General features: G+C 37.3%; 1 protein-coding gene across 2 annotated transcripts in view; it reads left to right on the forward strand.

The window, feature by feature from the left end:
* The window catches only part of TRPC6 (transient receptor potential cation channel subfamily C member 6), an 83,231-nt gene that overhangs the window by 50,765 nt on the left and 13,855 nt on the right, over window positions 1-18,611 (forward strand). Inside the window, exons 3-8 of one of the 2 annotated variants that reach the window (XM_051780177.1) lie at window positions 5,383-5,568; window positions 7,112-7,276; window positions 11,870-12,083; window positions 13,729-13,956; window positions 16,937-17,201; window positions 18,001-18,196. In XM_051780177.1, the coding sequence (XP_051636137.1) occupies window positions 5,383-5,568; window positions 7,112-7,276; window positions 11,870-12,083; window positions 13,729-13,956; window positions 16,937-17,201; window positions 18,001-18,196 (1,254 nt within the window). The remainder of the gene's footprint in view (window positions 1-5,382; window positions 5,569-7,111; window positions 7,277-11,869; window positions 12,084-13,728; window positions 13,957-16,936; window positions 17,202-18,000; window positions 18,197-18,611) is intronic. The other variant, XM_051780178.1, reaches the window with a different exon arrangement.

The following is an 18,611-nucleotide window of genomic DNA, read 5'->3' on the forward strand; positions in this document are numbered from 1 at the left end:
GCAAGACAAGTTGCATGATTCCATTAAACACTTGCAGATTCTCATTATTTTCTCATAATTGGACTGGAAGCTTTCTCATTCCTCACAAAGTTTTGCATTTATTCACAAAAAAGGACTCTAAATAAACATCCTTCTCCTTTTTTAATGTCCCGCTTTCTTTTTTCTGGTATTTCTAGTGGCTTCTTCCTCTTTTTTACTTACTTGTGGTTCGTTATATGGGAACTCTCTAACATTAAAGACTTTTTCAGTGTTATAAAGAATTTTGTAATATTTTACAAATGCATGATTTTGAAAAAAAGTGTGATTAGTTGAGGCTTGAAGCGTGAGTGTTCTTTGGTTCATTTGTTATGTAGGTGCACAACCTACAGAAATATTTTCCACAGTTCATTTGTGTTAGGACAGTAAGAATGTAACTTTCCTTCTCTCAGTAAATGCAAAGTCAGGCTTTGTGCAAACATTACCATTGTTAATTATGACTTAGGTTAGCTAAAATCACTTAGACTGGGTTTGCCTTATGTGACCCTGTTGAAAGGAGATGCTACTATATAGACTTCACTAGCGGGAGATAAACCCCCTCCAAAGCAGTATATAGAATAATTTTCAACATTATGTTAGGAAGAGTTTGAAGTTGGCATGATCAATATTTGATGTTCATCTTAGCAGTGGCACAGTTCACAAGGTCCTGAACCTTTCTCAGTTTAGCCAACGTGATCTGAGATGCTGAAGTTCTGAATGAATTACTCCTGAGTTGTGTTCATAAGGGTATCTTTATGGCACCAATCTGTTGTAAGAAGCAGAAATATTTCTTGGAGAGGGAAAGTAAGGAGAACGAATGTGCAAGATGATCTTAAAAACAGCTAAACATCAGAAATTGGAGCAGAGGAGAATTTTTATTTTATATCAATAAAAAAAAGATCGGAGGACCATTTCAGCTTAATGCAGAGGATGCATATCTGCCTCATGAAGTCTCTGACAGAAATCCTTAGGACCTCAGTGGGCTGAGATTTCATCCACTGCTTTCATATACAATTCAGAGGAGAGAATTTAAACCACACACTCATTTCTTTCTCTTTAGCAGCTGCTGATGGGAACAAAAGGAGTTGATTAACTTAAAGAGGAGTAAATTTAGAACAGAACAGAAAACCATTTTGCATACACCATAAATGCAGCCTGTTAAGTTCACAGCTATGTTGAGATAAATAACATGTCTGATTCGTAGGAACTGTATAGCTCCCTTTGCCACAGTTGGAGTGACACAAACTAAGATTATTATAAAGATAAATAAAATCATCATCTGGAATAATCAACAAGAACTGTCTTTCAAATGTATGCTGCAATACACAGTCAGAGGGATGAATTGGGAACACACTGTCCCTGGTACCACCAGGCAGGGAATGAAGTACACAGGTGAGAACAGGTGGGCTGGATCACAGAGCAAGCTTCTACAGCCTGCTCTGAAGCGCCATAAGGTCTTTCTTCAAGGACTTCTTTTTTTCTAGTTCCTCTTTTGTTTCAGTTGCTTTCTCGAAAATTAGAGATTAACTGCTAATGCAGTGTTGTATAAAGAGTTTCAACAGAGATTTTGAGGTACTATCCCTCAGCAGAAACAGGAGGCTAGATGAGAGACAGAGTAGCTCCACATTACTGGGCATTAATCATCCAGGCTCTGCTGGGAACATACATACTCTTTAGTAGAGTGGAGGTGGATAGAAACTGTGAGGAGCAGGAGCAGTAGGCAACACAGAAATTTAACTCTCCCTTAATTTAAGATTTCACCAGGAGCAGGCAACATAAGGTCTTTAGGGAATGTTTTTATAGGTACTAAAATCCTGTGGTGGTTCTGGATAAATATTAAAGACCATTCACATTTATACGTGAATTATTGAGAGTTAACATTTACAATTTTGATAAGTGATTAACATTTACAATATCTAGACAGGCTAGGGACTTGACTGCAAAATACCTGTCTTAGTTTCAGAGGAGGCAGTACAAGCATGTGCAAGTTACAGGAAATGGATGCTGTCAGCTTTACTGAGTGTGAGCTAGCTTGTGTGTGAGCTCCTGCAAGCTCATATCCCTGCTTGCAGCAATTTATCTAAAAATTGTTAACCTTGCTTTATTTCAGGAGTTTGCTACAAATACCTGGATAGTGTAGTTGCTGCATTAAAATGTGAGTTTCATAAAAATGGGTTACACGTGTTAGTGTAGTCAGAACAAGCATATTTTTAGTGCATAGGTTAGCTGGGCATGGCAAATCTTTAGCTCCACCTGGGGTTTGCCTTAGCCACTTGAAGTATTTCAAACCTTACCTAAATGGAAATTGAACTTTTGTAATACACTGTTATAACAGTCACCTATTTTTATAGTGCTGATGGGGTATTGTTGCAGGGGAACTTTCAAGTGAGTGCCTACAGCAACCAGTGTCACAGATAATTCCCAGATCTTCCTCAGAGACAATAGAAAGGGTCAGTGCTAAACTGGAGAGATGTGTCAATCACAGTATAGGAATATTTCTGTAGCAAATAGCTAATTCAGGCTTCCCAAGTAATTCTGAGATCTTCAGGATTTTCTGAACACCATTTAATTTAGTTTTGTATAATAGAATGCTTTGGATTGGAAGGGACCTAAAGGATCATATAGTTCCAACCTCCCTGCCAAGGGCAGGGAACCTGTCACTAGACCAGGTTACTCAGAGCCCTGTTCAACATGGTCTTGAAGATCTTCAGGGATGGGGAATCCTCTCTGGACAACCTACTTCACTGTCTCACCACTCTTATAGTAAAGATTTTTTTCCTAATATGTAATCTAAACCTATGTTGCTTCAGTATAAAGCTGTCGTGGTTTGAATCTTGTTTTCCCCCAGAGGCTAAATTAAGTGGTAGACCCCAAGGGGTGGAAACCCCTGGAAGTTTTGGAGTTCTGCCCAATGGGCGCTCCTGCAGAAATGTAAACATATCACAAGCTCACCGGAAAAGAAGAGTTGTAGTTTGGGTTGTTGTTGAAGAGTGGTGGCCATGTTGTAGAGCCACGAGGAAGGGGCTCTGAGCCCCTTGGGCCCTCTGGGGCCTCCCAGCCCCTGGCTGGGGGGGGCTGCGGGGACCTGGAACAGCATAAAGCTGGGCTAGGTGCCTGTAGTTATGCCGGGAGATGTTTTCTCCATGGGCGCAGAGCAGCAGCAGGCGCTGACCAGAGAAACGGTGGCAGAGAGCCAGGGCAGATAACACCTGAACTGAAGGAGCAGCAGAAACAACATGCAGCACCGCAGAGAGAAGACTCCTGGAAAGAGAGCCGAGGAGAAAGAGAGCCAGCAGTCTGAGAGACAGAGTTCTGGGGGTAAGACTGTACCAGATCCCCTAAAACTCCCTTGAGACCCCTCTTGGAGAAGAGGGACATGGACTCCTATTTAGGAGAAGAGTTTTAGACATGCAGCACCAGAGAGAGAGAGAAGCTGAGAAGCTCAGAGCGTCCTGGAGCTGGACCGGGATGGCCAGAGGAATGCGGGGGGAGTTGACCTTGGCTCCCCCCCCTTGCACTGCTGCCACGGTGGCAGCCTGAGGCAGGGCACAGAGGCCCTGCAAGGAGCTGAGTCTCCTGGAGATACCAGACCGTCACGAAGACCCCCCCCCGTGTCTTCGTGATATGACGTGGTGATACGACCTTGTCTGGGGTTACGAAGCCCACAGAAGACCCCTCGGTTGGAGGCGATGGGGCCGAGAGAGGCTTGAATACCTCCCTCGTGGATGCTGGCAGAGATCCAGCTATCAGCTGCTGCATGTGGAGAAGACAGACAGACTGCTGCCTCAGAAGATACTGCTGTTCAAAGACTGAAAGGGATCTGCCCTTCTTTCCCTCCTGGACTTTTATTTGGAGGGGAGAAGAGATCTGATCCACTGTAAATACATATGTCATGGTAGAGATAGTTTGTGATCATGTGTATAATGTGATATGGTATTTATTTGTACAGTCATTGTAATATATTCCCTTTTCCCCCACTTTGAGTCTGGTGTGTTTTGTCTGGAAAAACCCATCTCACATTAAGTTGAGATGTGGGGGGGGGAATGGAGCTAGGGAATTGGATTTGGGGACTATCTCAAACCATGACAAAAGCCATTCCCTCTTGACCTTTTTCACATGCCCTTGTGAAAAGTCTTTCTCCAGCCTTCTTGTAAGACCCCTTTAGGTACTGAAAGGTCCTATAAGGTCTCCCTGGAGCCTTCTTTTCCCCAGGCTGACCCGACTCTCTCAGCCTGTCTTCATACAAGATGTGTTCCAGCCCTCTGGATGTGTTCCAGACCTTTGTGGCCCTTCTCTGGATTCATTTCAACAGGTCAACCTCTTTCTTCTATTGGGGCCCCCAGAGCTGGACACAGCACTGCAGGTGGTGTCTCACAAGAGCAGAGTAGAGGGGCAGAATCACCTTCCTTGACTTGCTAACCAAGGTGCTTTTGATACAGCCCAGGATATCGATGGCTCTCTGGGCTGCAAGCACATATTGCTGGCTCACATTGAGCTTTTCATCCATAAACACCCCCAGTCCTTCTTCCCAGGGTTATTCTTGACCTGTTCTCTGCCCAGCCTCTACTTGTGCTTGGGATTACCCTGACATGACTAAGTGTGCAGTTTTACAAGGTTTGATGTTATATAGAATACTTTTACTTTTGGAGATTGTGATCATGTTTTCTGTCATCTCAATCATTCACCCACCCTAGAGCTAATATCTCTATTACATCCATAAAGATGCTGATGATATATGACAAATGTTGTCCTGCAGAGATGTGGCCTGGAGTTTTGAGAGGGACAGCTGTGTCCCAGTGCTGTTCAAAATGGACAAGAAAAGCATCTAGTACAAAGTCCATTGCAACTATAACAGCAACAGTCTGGTTTATTGTATCATGGGATGGAATGGAAAATGTATTTTTAAGTTAAATAGAGATATGTTACTGTTTACTGTAAATTACTTCCCCTAATAAGGTTGTCTGAGTTTGCTTTTCTGATAAGAATCAAAATTCAATGTGTCAACTCAAAGTCTGATTTTCTGCTGTTTTCGGTTTTTTCTTTTCCTTTATACAACCCCCATTACAGAAATTGGATCCCAGTCTTCATTACAGCTATTAAAATATGTCATACAACATTTCTGAAAGTGGTTTTTTTTACTTTAATTGCCTCAAAAATGAGTCTAGAGAAGTGACTGAGGTGCAGAACTTGATAAGGTAGATATGCAAGGTAACCAAGGTGAGACAAATCCCACTCTGAACATTTTGGAGGGGGGAAGCACATAACAAGATGCAAAGAAAATATTCACAGAGGTGTGGCTGGGATGTAGAACTGTTTCTGTCATGGTGGATCTAAACACCAAGTCTCCTTCTTTCTTCTGTTTTCTAGAATGATTACAAGAAACTGTCTATGCAATGCAAAGATTTTGTAGTCGGACTCCTTGATTTGTGCAGAAATACAGAAGAAGTGGAAGCTATTTTGAATGGTGATGTAGAGATGAACCTCAGCAATGGAGAACACGGCCGCCCCAGCCTTAGCCGCTTAAAACTTGCCATTAAGTATGAAGTTAAAAAAGTAAGCAACTTTGTTGATCAAACTGACATGTCATGATAGTGGTATTAAATTGTGCTATTATTAAATATTTATGTTTTGGTAGCCTGTGACAAATGAACATTAGGGCTCTTTTGCACAATGTATTTTGCAAACAAAAGAGTCCTTGCCCCAAATAGCTCACAATATAAACAAGAAGCAGATATTGAGGGTGGATACTGGTCACAGTGAGTATGAGAGCAAATGACTGTAATACAATTTGTAGCTATGTGCAAAATAAAAAAAAATGCTTCAGGCAGTGTCAATTACAACAGTTATCATCCCTTCTTTGTCTTGCTTTCATTTCTACTGTCAGTTTAATACTATGGTCTCCATCTGAAATGCTGTCAGTGAAACTAGCTGAGTTAGTAGCTGCACAGAGACCCTTGAATTACCCAGGAAACTCGTCTTGGATAATAGAGGCTGTAAAATTCTAGGTGGCGTGTGTGAACCAGGGAGAAATTATTTGTGTGATGAATCTTATACAACCAAAGATCAAGAAGATACAGATCAGGAGAATACTTGAAATGCATGTTACCCTAAAGTAGAGCCTTTTTTACAAAAATTGAGCTCACATTTCCTACATGAGAGGAGTATTTATGTGTTCATGAAAGGAAGAAAAGAAGAAAGCTAATTTGGCTGGGCACTCACTCAGAAAACACTGCAAAACACTTGGCAAGTTATGGTCACTAAAGAGAGATGAAGCAACTAGTGAAGAGAACATGTCACAATGAGGTTGTCCTTCATAGTATTTGAGTCTTAATCCTTCCCTGAATGTGAACTTTCTTGTAATACTTTCTCTTATCTCAATAAAAATATTTCTTGCACCTGCAGCCAGTAATCCTTTAAGTATAGAGAAGATTATAGAAAAAAACAAGCCTAGATTAATTTAAATTTTTAATTCTATTAACAGGTCTGGATATAAACATACACAGTGCACAAGGATCTACTATTTATTAATACCTACCTTTGTAAGGTTCTTCTTATACTAACCAGAGGACACAAAGGGGGTTATAGGGTAGACTTCTCAGTTTTGCAGAGTTTGTCCAAGTTATAAATAGTCCTTATCTGATTTCCTGCAAATATGACAGCTGTTTTCTTATGCCAGCATGTTAGCACATAAAAATATGTCAAAATCTTTCTTTCACAACTGAAGATTATATAGCATTTTTTTGCAGAACTTAAAAGATTTAAAGCAGTAAATTTAAAATTATAAATATAAGAAAGTTACAAAGTTTGATCAGAAAAATTTTATGTTTAATTAACCTTAGATAAAATTAATAGTTTCTGATTGAATAGTAAATAATAAATGTGTCAATAAATAGTAGTTTTTAAAATTAATGTATGTCTGTTTACTGGGAAATTTGACCTGTCAAATAGTTTTTCTTATGACCTTGTTAATTCTCCTTTGAACAACTCTCCTGAGTTGTTGCTATTCCAGAATTCTTAATGTGCTTCATATAGCTGTATTTTAATAAAGGTTATTCTGATAGCAATATTATTTTTGTGCTCTTTTTCTTTATTATAGTTTGTAGCACATCCAAACTGCCAGCAACAACTTCTCTCAATTTGGTATGAAAATTTATCAGGTTTACGGCAGCAGACCATGGCAGTGAAGTTTCTGGTTGTTCTTGCTGTTGCAATAGGACTGCCCTTCCTTTCAATGGCTTACTGGATTGCTCCTTGCAGTAAGGTCAGTCTGTGAAATCTTGTAATGGCTTTTTATTAACTCCTGTATCATCTATACGCAGATTGCTGTCTGACAAAGACATGCTTAAACAATAAAAGTTATTTTAAAGCCAAGTTAGAATGGAATGGCTGCAAGACTGCATGTTCAGACAACTGTAATTAAGACAGGTATATGTGTTGTGTTAAATGTAATATATATTAAATTAATTTAAAATAGCTGAGCAAGAGTTGCTTTGTAGAAATCCTGCTTTAGAAACAATGAGTCAAATTGTTATCATTTAGTTCTTCCTTCTATAGGCAAATACCAAGGATACTCTTATTCCATTGTTTCAGATTTAGACTAAGTTCAAGCAGGGGGTTGATTCCAATTAACTCGAAGGTAATTTTATTTTTCATGATTAAAAATAAATAGATAAAAGTCACTGAAATATGAATGCCAGAAAATAACACAATCATCACTTTTCTAGAAGTCAAAATTAACTGTGTTGTCTTGACAAGGCAGTGCTAATATTCATCATATTTCATGAGGGCTCCAAAGTAGTCACACAGTCTCCCCTGCACTGATTTACAATGCACTGTCTGGATTGGGTGACAATCTCTGACCTCAGTGAACTTTGTGTTGAATCTCTGTTTGAGTTGGTCACTGTCCATTTTGAGTGGACACTGATGGAAAATTTCCCTTCAAAGTATGTTAGAGGGAAAAATTGGCATCCTATGAGGATCACTCACCATGTTGCAGTATAATATCCCCAACTCTAACAGGTCAAGTCCTTTGCACATACCATGATTTCAGGGGAAAAGGAAGGTTGAAAGAGAGAATTGAAGTCTTTGTGAGGGTTTTTTTTTGTTGTTCTCTGGAGGAGAAAAGTGAGCCTTTTTTGTTTTGCCATATTTTTTCATTTCTTTCAGTCTGGACAATAAAAATCAGTTATATTATTTTCACTTTTCTGTATAGTGAGCAGGTTTTTATGAGTACTTATTTCTTAAGACACTCCTTGAGATTCAACACACTTCATTAATTGATTTTCTACTATAGCAGTGACTTACCTATTTGTCATTTTCTATTTTCAATGATTTATTGGATCTTAAACTAAATTTGAACCATTGTACATTCTGAAAAATATATTTCAGAGTAACTTTTAAAGTCAAGGTACAAGTAACCACATTCATTAAGGTTTCAGTTCTGTCACTATTTAATCAACTCGTCATGTCATTTGAATGCTTTTTGTTTCATCGTATTCTGCAAATATAAAATCCAATCTACCTTTTTCACCAATTACTATTTAATACTTTATGCTTCACTTATATTTCAGAAGTTTAATCTGGTTTTTGAAGACAAAAATTTTCAGTGTATAGTCTCAAGATAGGATGGCTCCAATATAGAACATCTTCTTTATCAAGAGTCCATTCTGTGTATGAATTGATGGAATTTTACATCTTCTCTTTCTACTGAGATAAAGTACACATTCTTTTTCCAGGTTTGGCAGTATAAGGCACAGTGACAGAAGAGAGAGAAAATGTTCACAGTATTTCTGGTGAAAATAAAAACTTACAGTAGAGTTCTGACACATTTCTTTATATTCTCATGTCACGGCTCTGAGAAAGGCAAAAATGTGTTTATGACTTTTACAACACCTCAGTCAGTTACCTGTAATGCTGACCAGCTTCCTCTTTGGGAAAAAGTTAATTTGAGTTTGGACCACAGACTGAAGGTTTGAATTGAAAGTTTCAGATGTAAAAAAAATTTAATGGAAATATGTGGTCAGTCCTGTTGATTTGGAAGGAATTCACTACTGTCAGATGCCAAAAGGTGTTAAGATTGCCTCTTATTTGAATTTCAGCCACTGATCCTCGCAGAGACATTTCAAAATTTTGTAAACTCTTTGCTTTGCATTTCTAATTGTTAATTCAGTGTAACTACTGACATCATTAACACAAATTTCTAGAATAATATTTTATTACATGACATGAAAGATTAAAACCTTTTCTCAGTTATCTGCAAGAATCTCTAATGTCTCTGCTGTTCAGCTGTAGTAATAGAATTTAGATTTTTAGCTTTATGAACTCATAAGTAATTTGGTCAACCTCTGGCCAAGATGAAGGATCTACATTTGAAACTGAGTCGTCTTTTGCTGTTCCCAGTCACCTGAGGTTGGCATTTCTAAAGAAGTAACTTGAAAAATTCCTAAATGCTTCCTAGAAGCTTGTTCTGAGAGTTATACACATTCCTCTCTTCCATTGTGGTAGAGGAAAAAAAATTGAACATTGTGTCCGGTACATGAGGAACTAGAAAACTGTTATTACTAAAAAAGTATATGCATAATCTAGTTTGTTTTTTTTTAATCAGACCTTTTCTCTTTTGCAATAGCTGTGCTACCTGAAGTCCCATTTTATAATTTCTTTATCAATGCCATACTCCATAATATTACAATACTAATTGTTTCTGCAGAGTTACAGGTGGGGAATAATGTAAATCACTTACTACAGACCCCAGCAATTACAGGTGACCCTCTATATGGACAAATAAGTGTCAATGTCCACCATGTAACTATTGTATATCTTGTCCTAACCCAAAACAACATATAAAACACTCTCCAAAACTCCATAGCAAACCAAAAAACATAGTATAGAGTATCAGAATCCAGAAAAGAACCCAAAACAAAACCCCAGATCACTTAAAACACAGAGAGATTCTGAGTACTTAGAAAATCATGCCCTTGGAAGTGCAGGGGAAGGGAATTTATCACATCAAAATGCACAGTGAAAGTGTATGAGGGGAATTCCAGTTTATGGAAAAGTCCGGAGTTGCAAGATTATGGTCTTGGCTTTAGATGCTGCTTTTTTTCCTCCCAGTTCATATTTTCTGACCTATATCTTCTCCATAAAGAAATTCAGAAATTTAGAAGTGTAATTTCAAAATTTCCTCGGATCATTGTTATATAGCAGTGTCATAATAACTTCCAGCAGTTTTGTAATCACTTCAACCAAAATTCTGCTTCTAGAGAGATTTTGCTATATATATGAAAAAAATACTTTTCTGTTTCTTTAGATGGGACAGGAGGTGGGGTGATAGGAATTCACTCTCTTAAATTTTATGTTTTTTGATCAAGGGATATATTAACATTAACCTACTTCAGTATTTTTTCTTCTTTTCTGGTTATGTCTTTCTCTGGCAACTGTCTCCTAACTCATCTTTGTTTGTGAATACAAGAATAATACATTTAAAAGGACACTGTCAAGGCACTTAATAATTTTTCAGCTCTGCTTTATTGTATGTTGTTTATGACTGTGTCTTCCTAGTTTGAAATAAAATTTTTCCCCATGACAATTACCTGTTCTCTTTGTAGTTCATGCAAAATAATTGGTTGTTGAAGTTCATCCCATGAGGCTGACAGACTGTTTAATTTAATAAAAAAGAAATTAATTTAATTGAGTGAGAAACATAATAAATGGCATGGGTTTGAAAAGTAATATAACAAATCTTATGCCTGCTAACCTTGACAGTGTTCCTTTAACAGTATCTTATATTTACATTTGTCTAGTCTTCCTAATGTGATTTGTATTTGAGACCTTACCATTGCATCCTTGGCTCCATCCTCCTATTCACGTTTCTGTAAAAGCTGACTGCAAAATTCTGATTTTCTGTAGTAAAAATATGAGTACCAATAACATACCTCTCTGTTTCCACCCACTTTTTCCAGACCACAGACTGTGGTCTGGAATATGTTTTAGTTGAGATCTGTAACACTTACTTTCAATCATTTCCAAGCAATTTTTTTAGATATGAGTACAGTCTTAGTCTAAAATGAAAAAGTATTTTTCTGCAGCTTCCAACTAAGTGGACAAGCTAAGACTTTTAACATTAATACAGCCACTCTCTAAAATAAAGTTAATAATTCCTAGAAGTTCAACCTTGTGTGAATTTGTATGGAACCTTTAGGTTTTTGAAGTGTTGCACTAAACCATTTTAAAGTTGTTCTTAGTCATGACAAAGTTGAAAACTTTTCCATTGCAGTAGTCAGGAGGAAATTAAGACTCTACAGGACTATAAACATAACCCTTTGAGGCCTCATGACTTTTTTAAAAAAAAGAAAATAAATTGAGAAAACTGCACAATAACTGTGCTAAACTGAGTATCACATCAGTCAGGAAATTAAATTCTTTAGTCATAATTCGTTCATGGTGATAATTCTTTTAGTGAGTGTCAAAATCTTGGTTTCTTTCTTGCCTCATGAAGATGACTAGCATGTAAGAAATCCACCAACTGTAATAGATTTTACCTTTGATTATCTGTAATAGACATAGATACCGCAAACTAATTACAGAATTATTTCAAATCGCCGAGTTAAAAATACAGATCTTTTTAATTTCAGTATTCTATCAGTGAAACTGATAGATTATTCCTGAAAATAGCACATCAGTAGAAACTTCTAAAAGCAACTGTCAACACGGCATCATAGTACCCAAATTTTTCTAAATATTTGTTCCTTTGCATTATTGAAATATATGACTTTCTGTGTTACTGCTCTTTTTATATATTTTTTTATTTTGGAAGAAGTCAATGCAATATCCTTGTGTTTCATAATCTCTGTTGCAGCTGGGGAGGATAATGCGTGGACCATTTATGAAGTTTGTAGCCCATGCAGCCTCTTTCACCATTTTTCTTGGTCTGCTTGTCATGAATGCAGCTGACAGGTTTGATGGCACCAAACTCCGACCTAATGAAACAACAGACAATGTAAAACAACTGTTTAGGATGAAAACATCATGTTTCACATGGATGGAGATGCTCATTATTTCTTGGGTAATAGGTAAAAAAATTTGCTTAAATTTGTCTTGCTATGATTTCAAGTGAAGCTGAACTAAATGAAACCTTTGCTATCAATGTTTTGTGTAAAAATTGCGATGGAGTTTATTCAGTTGTCTGCATTCCCACATGGGTCTCATGTTTTATGCTGGATGTCATCAGGATTCACATGTTCCCAGCTGATCACATTCAGATTAAGGATTTAGGTGAAATCTACATCATCCTGAAATCTACATCTACATGAATTCAGTTTTACAAATAACAAAGCAAAGTGTCTACTAGTTTTCTGGGGGTTTTGAGTCACACTGCATCAACTACAAAGGGGGAAAGATTTCCACATGATGGGCCAAATTTTTTTGTGTCCAATTGTCTCTTTCTGCTAAGATTCTCTTTTTTTGCAAGTACGTCTGCAGAACTAACAGTATTTAGCTGAATGTGTTATTGACAAAAGAAAAGAATATAGACCCCTGAACATTTGGCAGTAGATTTTCTCATCCCAACATAGGGATGACATGAGTGCTATGAGTAGTACTCTGAGCTGGTCCACTGAATTCAGTGATGTAGTACTATTCAGCATCAGAACCTGAGTGCAGGCCCTCCAAAATATTTTGGCTGTCAGATTCTCATTTACAAGTCTAATACCTTTTAATCCACTGAGGGTTACATGCCCAAATATTTTAAGGATCTGGACTCTGGTTGTTACTTAAGACAGCAACGTGTGAGATTTAAATTCAAGCTAAGTAAAGTATCTTTCCTTACAAGAGTTTACACATTTAAAATATTTTCTTTTATGATCTCTCTTTGATTGATATTTGTACACCAATTGATTCTTATAGCTTTAAAGACATTGGCAACCTTTATTTATTTAATAGCAAAGCTATTTATAAATTAATATAGTTGTGTATTATAGGGATAATATAGCACTCAGATTTCTGAAGTCTGTAAATATCTTCATCTGATAAAAAAGAAGGAAATAATAGTTTCTTAATTTGAAGTTCTAGTTTGATAATTTAATCTATTTTCATTTTTATTTATTTCAGTGTCATGCACAAGATGGTTTATGAAAAATTGATTCAGTGCATACAGACGTAACATTGAATGTAGTTATTGCAATTGACATTATTATTGTCCTTATCTGAAAATTATGAAAAGTTCCTTCAGACAATTTGATAAGTGAAAAAAGTATTCCATTCAGCTTTTTATTAAAGACTCTTTTTAAAATCCTAGAAATGTAGTTTATATTTTTTTCTCTTGAAATGAAAAAAGATTTTCTCTGAAAATAAGAAAATCTGAGTTTCTCTATTAGCTCTACCACAGATCATGCCAGAGCATTTCTGCTCTTTCTATCTCTTCCTGTGTCTGTAACAGATGGTAATACTCACATCCCATTCCTCTCTTTGAAAGCTTTTATAGTTGTACAGGAAAAAGAATTCTAAAAGATTGCTATTATTACTCGCATGAGAAGAAGTCTTGGAATGTATATGAATTTTCAGATCCAAGGATTTTATTTTGTGTTTGAATTCCCACTGATCAAAATTGTTTTGAGTTTGACCGCAACCAAGAGCATGTTCTATATATAATAAAAATATAAAATAAAACAATTGTGAAGATAAAAGAACACATTGTTTTCTCTGTTCTGTCTTAAACAGGCATGATATGGTCTGAATGTAAAGAAATTTGGTCTCAAGGTCCAAAGGAATACCTTTTTGAGTTATGGAATATGCTTGATTTTGGTATGTTAGCAATTTTTGCGGCATCATTCATAGCAAGGTTTATGGCATTTTGGCATGCATCCAGAGCCCAGAACTTCGTTGATGCACATATGAAAGATCTGACTAGTCCAACACTGGACCCCAGCATAAAATACTACACCTTGGGTGAGTTGATTGAACATGGTTAAAATTTACTTCTGGGGCCAAGACGAACTGATTTTTCAGTAAATAAGTCTCCAATACCATAGTTCCACAATGTACTACTAAAGAAATTCCCACTCCTCCTTCTCATCCTTATGGTAAATTGAATATGAGTCAGCAGTGCCCTGGCAGCCAGGAGAGACATCCGTGTCCTCGGATGCATAACCATAGTATCACCAGACAGCCGAGGGAAGTGATTGTCTCAGTCCACTCTGCACTGGTGTGGCCTCACCTGGAGTAGTGTGCAGTTTTGTGCACCACATTATAAAAAAGACACTAAACTATTAGAGACTGCCCAAAGGAGGGTCACAAGGATGGTGAGGGGTGTGGAGGGGAAGCCATATGAGGAGCAGCTGAAGTCGCTTGGTTTGTTCAGCCTGGAGAAGAGGAGACTGAGGGGAGACCTCATTGCAGTCTACAACACCCTCATGAGGGGATGCAGAGGAGCAGGTACCAATCTCTTCACTCTCATGACCAGTGACAGGACTCAAGGGAATGGCATGAAAGCTGAGTCAGGGAAGGTTTAGGTTAGATATCAGGAAAAGGGTTTTCACCCAGAGAGTGGTTCAGCATTGGAACAGGCTCCCCAGGGAAGTGGTCACAGCACCAAGCCTGTCTGGATTCAAGAAGTATTTGGACAATGTTCTCAGGTACATGGTGGGATTCATGGGGTGTCCTGCGCAGGGCCAGGATTCGGACTCAATGATCCTGATGGGTCCCTTCTAACTTGGCATATTCTATGATTCTATGATTCTACTATTTGATCACAGTTCCGTTGGCTATGCTCATACATCTTTTGGGGAGTGTTCTAAACAGCAGGCACTGAAATGATCTAAGATCAACATAACCTTACTATCATCTCACCCCTTTTCTAGATTATTTTAATCTATTTAATTACACAATACTGTCTGCAAACCAAACTGTATTGGTGCAACTGTGAATTGAATATACTGTAATGTGGGGACAAAACTAAGCAATGAGATGCATGAACTTCTTAAACATGCTATGTCAAAATAACCAATATGTCTTTTATATATTATTTTTTCAGAGACTCTGTTGTATTACTTTAGTATTTTTCAATCCACTCTCTTTACCAGTAACAGATGAAAAATGTTAATAAACTTGCTTTGCATATATGAGAAGTGACTAGAAGCTATTTCACCTGAATGAGAAAAAATTAAGCTCTGTTGATTAGTGTTCCCTCTCAACATCACCACATCTTTCTTACTGTTATTAGATTTTTTTTTTCTACATACTGAATTACATCAGTTTCTATATGTGTTCTGTGCCTCAGATACTATTTCTCTTAAGGTTACATTCCTGCATCATCCAGGCTGTAGAAAAGCAGAGCAATTAATATATCAATTCTGAAACACATTGAATTGTAAGACTGACAAATTTTACTGGAAAGTTACAGATTTTACGTAAGTCCTAAAAGCAGCTGGTTAAATATTAATTCAGTTTTCAGAAACACACACTTGAAGAATGTGCAAACAGAGACTGTTGTTTATGTTCACAGTGTCTGCGTATGACAAGCACAAGTCTTGTAACTCATTTATGCTACACAATACTGCATCATTTAGAAAGGCACCTTCCATTCATATCAGTCATGGGTTGTGACTTTGTTATACCCTGAAGCACAGCTGATACATTTTTTAGTGGATGCATGTACACTGAAGTCTGGTTGGAGAGCACCTGTGTCTGGTAGTGCCAACACGGATAATGTTATTTAGTGCCACAGTTTTTTTCATAGGTTAGCAAGCATACCTTGGTGGACACCAGGCTGAACATGAACCAACAGTGGGCCCCTGTGGCAAAGAAGGCCAATGGTATTCTGGGCTGCATTAGGTGGAGCATGGACAGCAGGTGGAGGGAGATAATCCTGCCCCTCTACTCAGCACTGGTGAGTCCACAACTGGAATACTGTGTCCAGTTCTGGGCTCCCCAGTACAAGAGAGATGTGAACATGTTGGAGATAAGGGCCTTTACAGTAAAGTAGACACAGATAACAACATTCTCCTGGGACATAGGTACCACATCCCAGGTTAACCTCTTCTCTTTGTCTGAAGCACAATAGTGAATGAATTTAAGCCTGCCACATCATGAGAGAATGCCTTGACTTAGAGCAAGGAAGTATTCTGAAGGGTATTGCTTCAGACTTCTTCTGACACTTTTCTGTCAATATTTATTTAAGTAAAAGCTTGAACTTAAATGTTCCTCTCTGCAGTTGAATGTGTCACGTTCCCCATTAAAAGACATTCAAGTAATTCACGAGTACATTAGCTTCAGCAGAAGATACTGATAGAAATGATGATAGAAAAGGTGATGGAAATGGGTGTTTGGTGTTTGCTGGGAAATGACCACTACAATTTCATTATAAGTAAGACGATAAAGTAGAAAAGATATAGAAATATTATTGTTCATGTAGTTTTGGAATTGTGAAGGCCATTTAATTAATTCAGATCCCCACAACAAAACAGTTCATTTTGTCACAGCTCAGTTGTCATCACCTGCCACTGTAAGCTGAATTTTACTTAAATTCTATTATAGACGAGGATTCAACTCCCAAAAAGTTACCTCAGTGATCTTACGGTCCACCTTTATAATCCCTGGTGATCTAATCAATACAGTCAGTGGAACTGTGGAAACGTTTTAGAGTTAGTTACATGGCTCACTTCAGTCAGCTAAACCTAAGTGATTAGTGTTGTTTGAGTTGCCATGGGTTTCTTCCCTCACCTTGAAATCACAGAATATCCTGAGTTGGAAGGGACTCACAAGGATCATCAAGTCCAAATCTTAGCCCCGCAGAGGACATCCACAGGAGTCACACCATGTGCCTGAGGTGTTGTTCCAATTGCTGTTCTGACTGCTGTTCCAAAAAGACCCCCCCATAGATGCATACAGTTATCTTGAAATAATGACAATTCTCATCTTTTGTTCCTAGCCAGAATAAACTGGGATCCGTCCGATCCTCAGATCATATCTGAAGGGCTGTATGCAATTGCGGTTGTGTTGAGTTTCTCAAGAATAGCCTACATCTTACCAGCTAATGAAAGCTTTGGACCACTGCAGATATCACTTGGCAGAACCGTGAAAGACATCTTCAAGTTTATGGTGATATTTATCATGGTGTTTGTAGCTTTCATGATCGGCATGTTTAATCTCTACTCCTACTATCTGGGGGCGAAACAAAATGAAGCATTCACAACGTAAGTACCACTGATTAAAATGTAGCTTTTTTTCTTAACAATAAAGCAATGAAATACAAAATGTGCTTTGCAATGCTACTACATTTTTGGACATGGGGAACTGAGATGTCCTTAACAAAGCAAGGAAAAATACGTCTTCAAACAGATGGAGATAGATAGGAAAAAATACCTCAGAGGTTTGGACTTCTATATATGTATAAACTGATTAAGAGGAAATACATGTATTTAAGTGAACTAACTTGAAAAAAAATCAGTATGCCCACACCATGGTTTTACATTGAAATTGTGTAATAGTAAAAATTCAGCTGGAGGATTATGGTCTGCGAGACTCATTTTTCTGAAAATTGATGAATTGCCCTCAGACATCCTGTCTTCTCACAGTTTCAGAATGTTTGTCATAATAATGGTGAAATAATTCATACAAAGTGAACTAATGGTGCAATTTAAATAATTTACAGGTTAATTATTTTTTATTTACATTAATTTACATTCAGCAGGCTGTAGCATGTAGATTAGTTAACAAGTAAATCATTGTGATATTCTTTCCAGGATGGGTATATAATTCCTAAACTGAATCAGATGGTTTTATTGTCAGTCCTAAGTTTTAGGAATCTTGTATCGTGAAACAGCCTGTACGCATGAAATTAGACAGTCTACTGTTATGCACTATGGTAGAATTCTACATTATGATAATGCAAAAATTTGTACACCATATAAAAATGGTAACTGGCAATTTATATAATAAGAATATACGGCTTTTCTTCAGTATTATATGCATGTGTTCGATTTCTCCTTTTAGTGTTGAAGAAAGTTTCAAAACATTGTTCTGGGCTATATTTGGACTCTCAGAAGTTAAATCGGTTGTCATCAATTATAAACACAAATTTATTGAAAATATTGGTTATGTCCTTTATGGAGTCTATAATGTTACCATGGTCATCGTCTTACTGAACATGCTTATTGCAATGATCAACAGTTCATTCCAGGAAATTGAGGTAAAAACTGATTTTATGATGAAGTATCACCACATTTACTGTTACAAATAATTGTATAAACCTCTCGGAAAATATTCTTGTTGACATCTTGTTTAAGAAAAGTAACACATAGGCTTTTGGAATATATTAGGAGAAAATACTAATTCCACTGTACATTTTTGTTATAAAATACCTGGAAGTTACCTGTGCTTGCATTAGTAAGAATCAAACTGGAATAAGAAAGTACTGCTGAACTCCATTATGTTCCTGAAGAGGATGGCTACATGGTGTGACTTTGTGAATTTTTCACTTGCCTTATTTGTAATTATTAGAGAAATGTCCCTCTTGCTGCAAGGATGTTCACATTCCTATGCCTTGGCCTTGCAAGCAAGTCTCTAACATGCTGTGTTCTTCTTTCATTAAATAACTGTTGCTC

Source organism: Manacus candei, unplaced genomic scaffold, assembly GCF_025592945.1.
Source record: "Manacus candei isolate 608988 ecotype Guabito, Panama unplaced genomic scaffold, ASM2559294v1 h1tg000014l, whole genome shotgun sequence".
Classification (NCBI taxonomy): Eukaryota; Metazoa; Chordata; class Aves; order Passeriformes; family Pipridae; genus Manacus; species Manacus candei.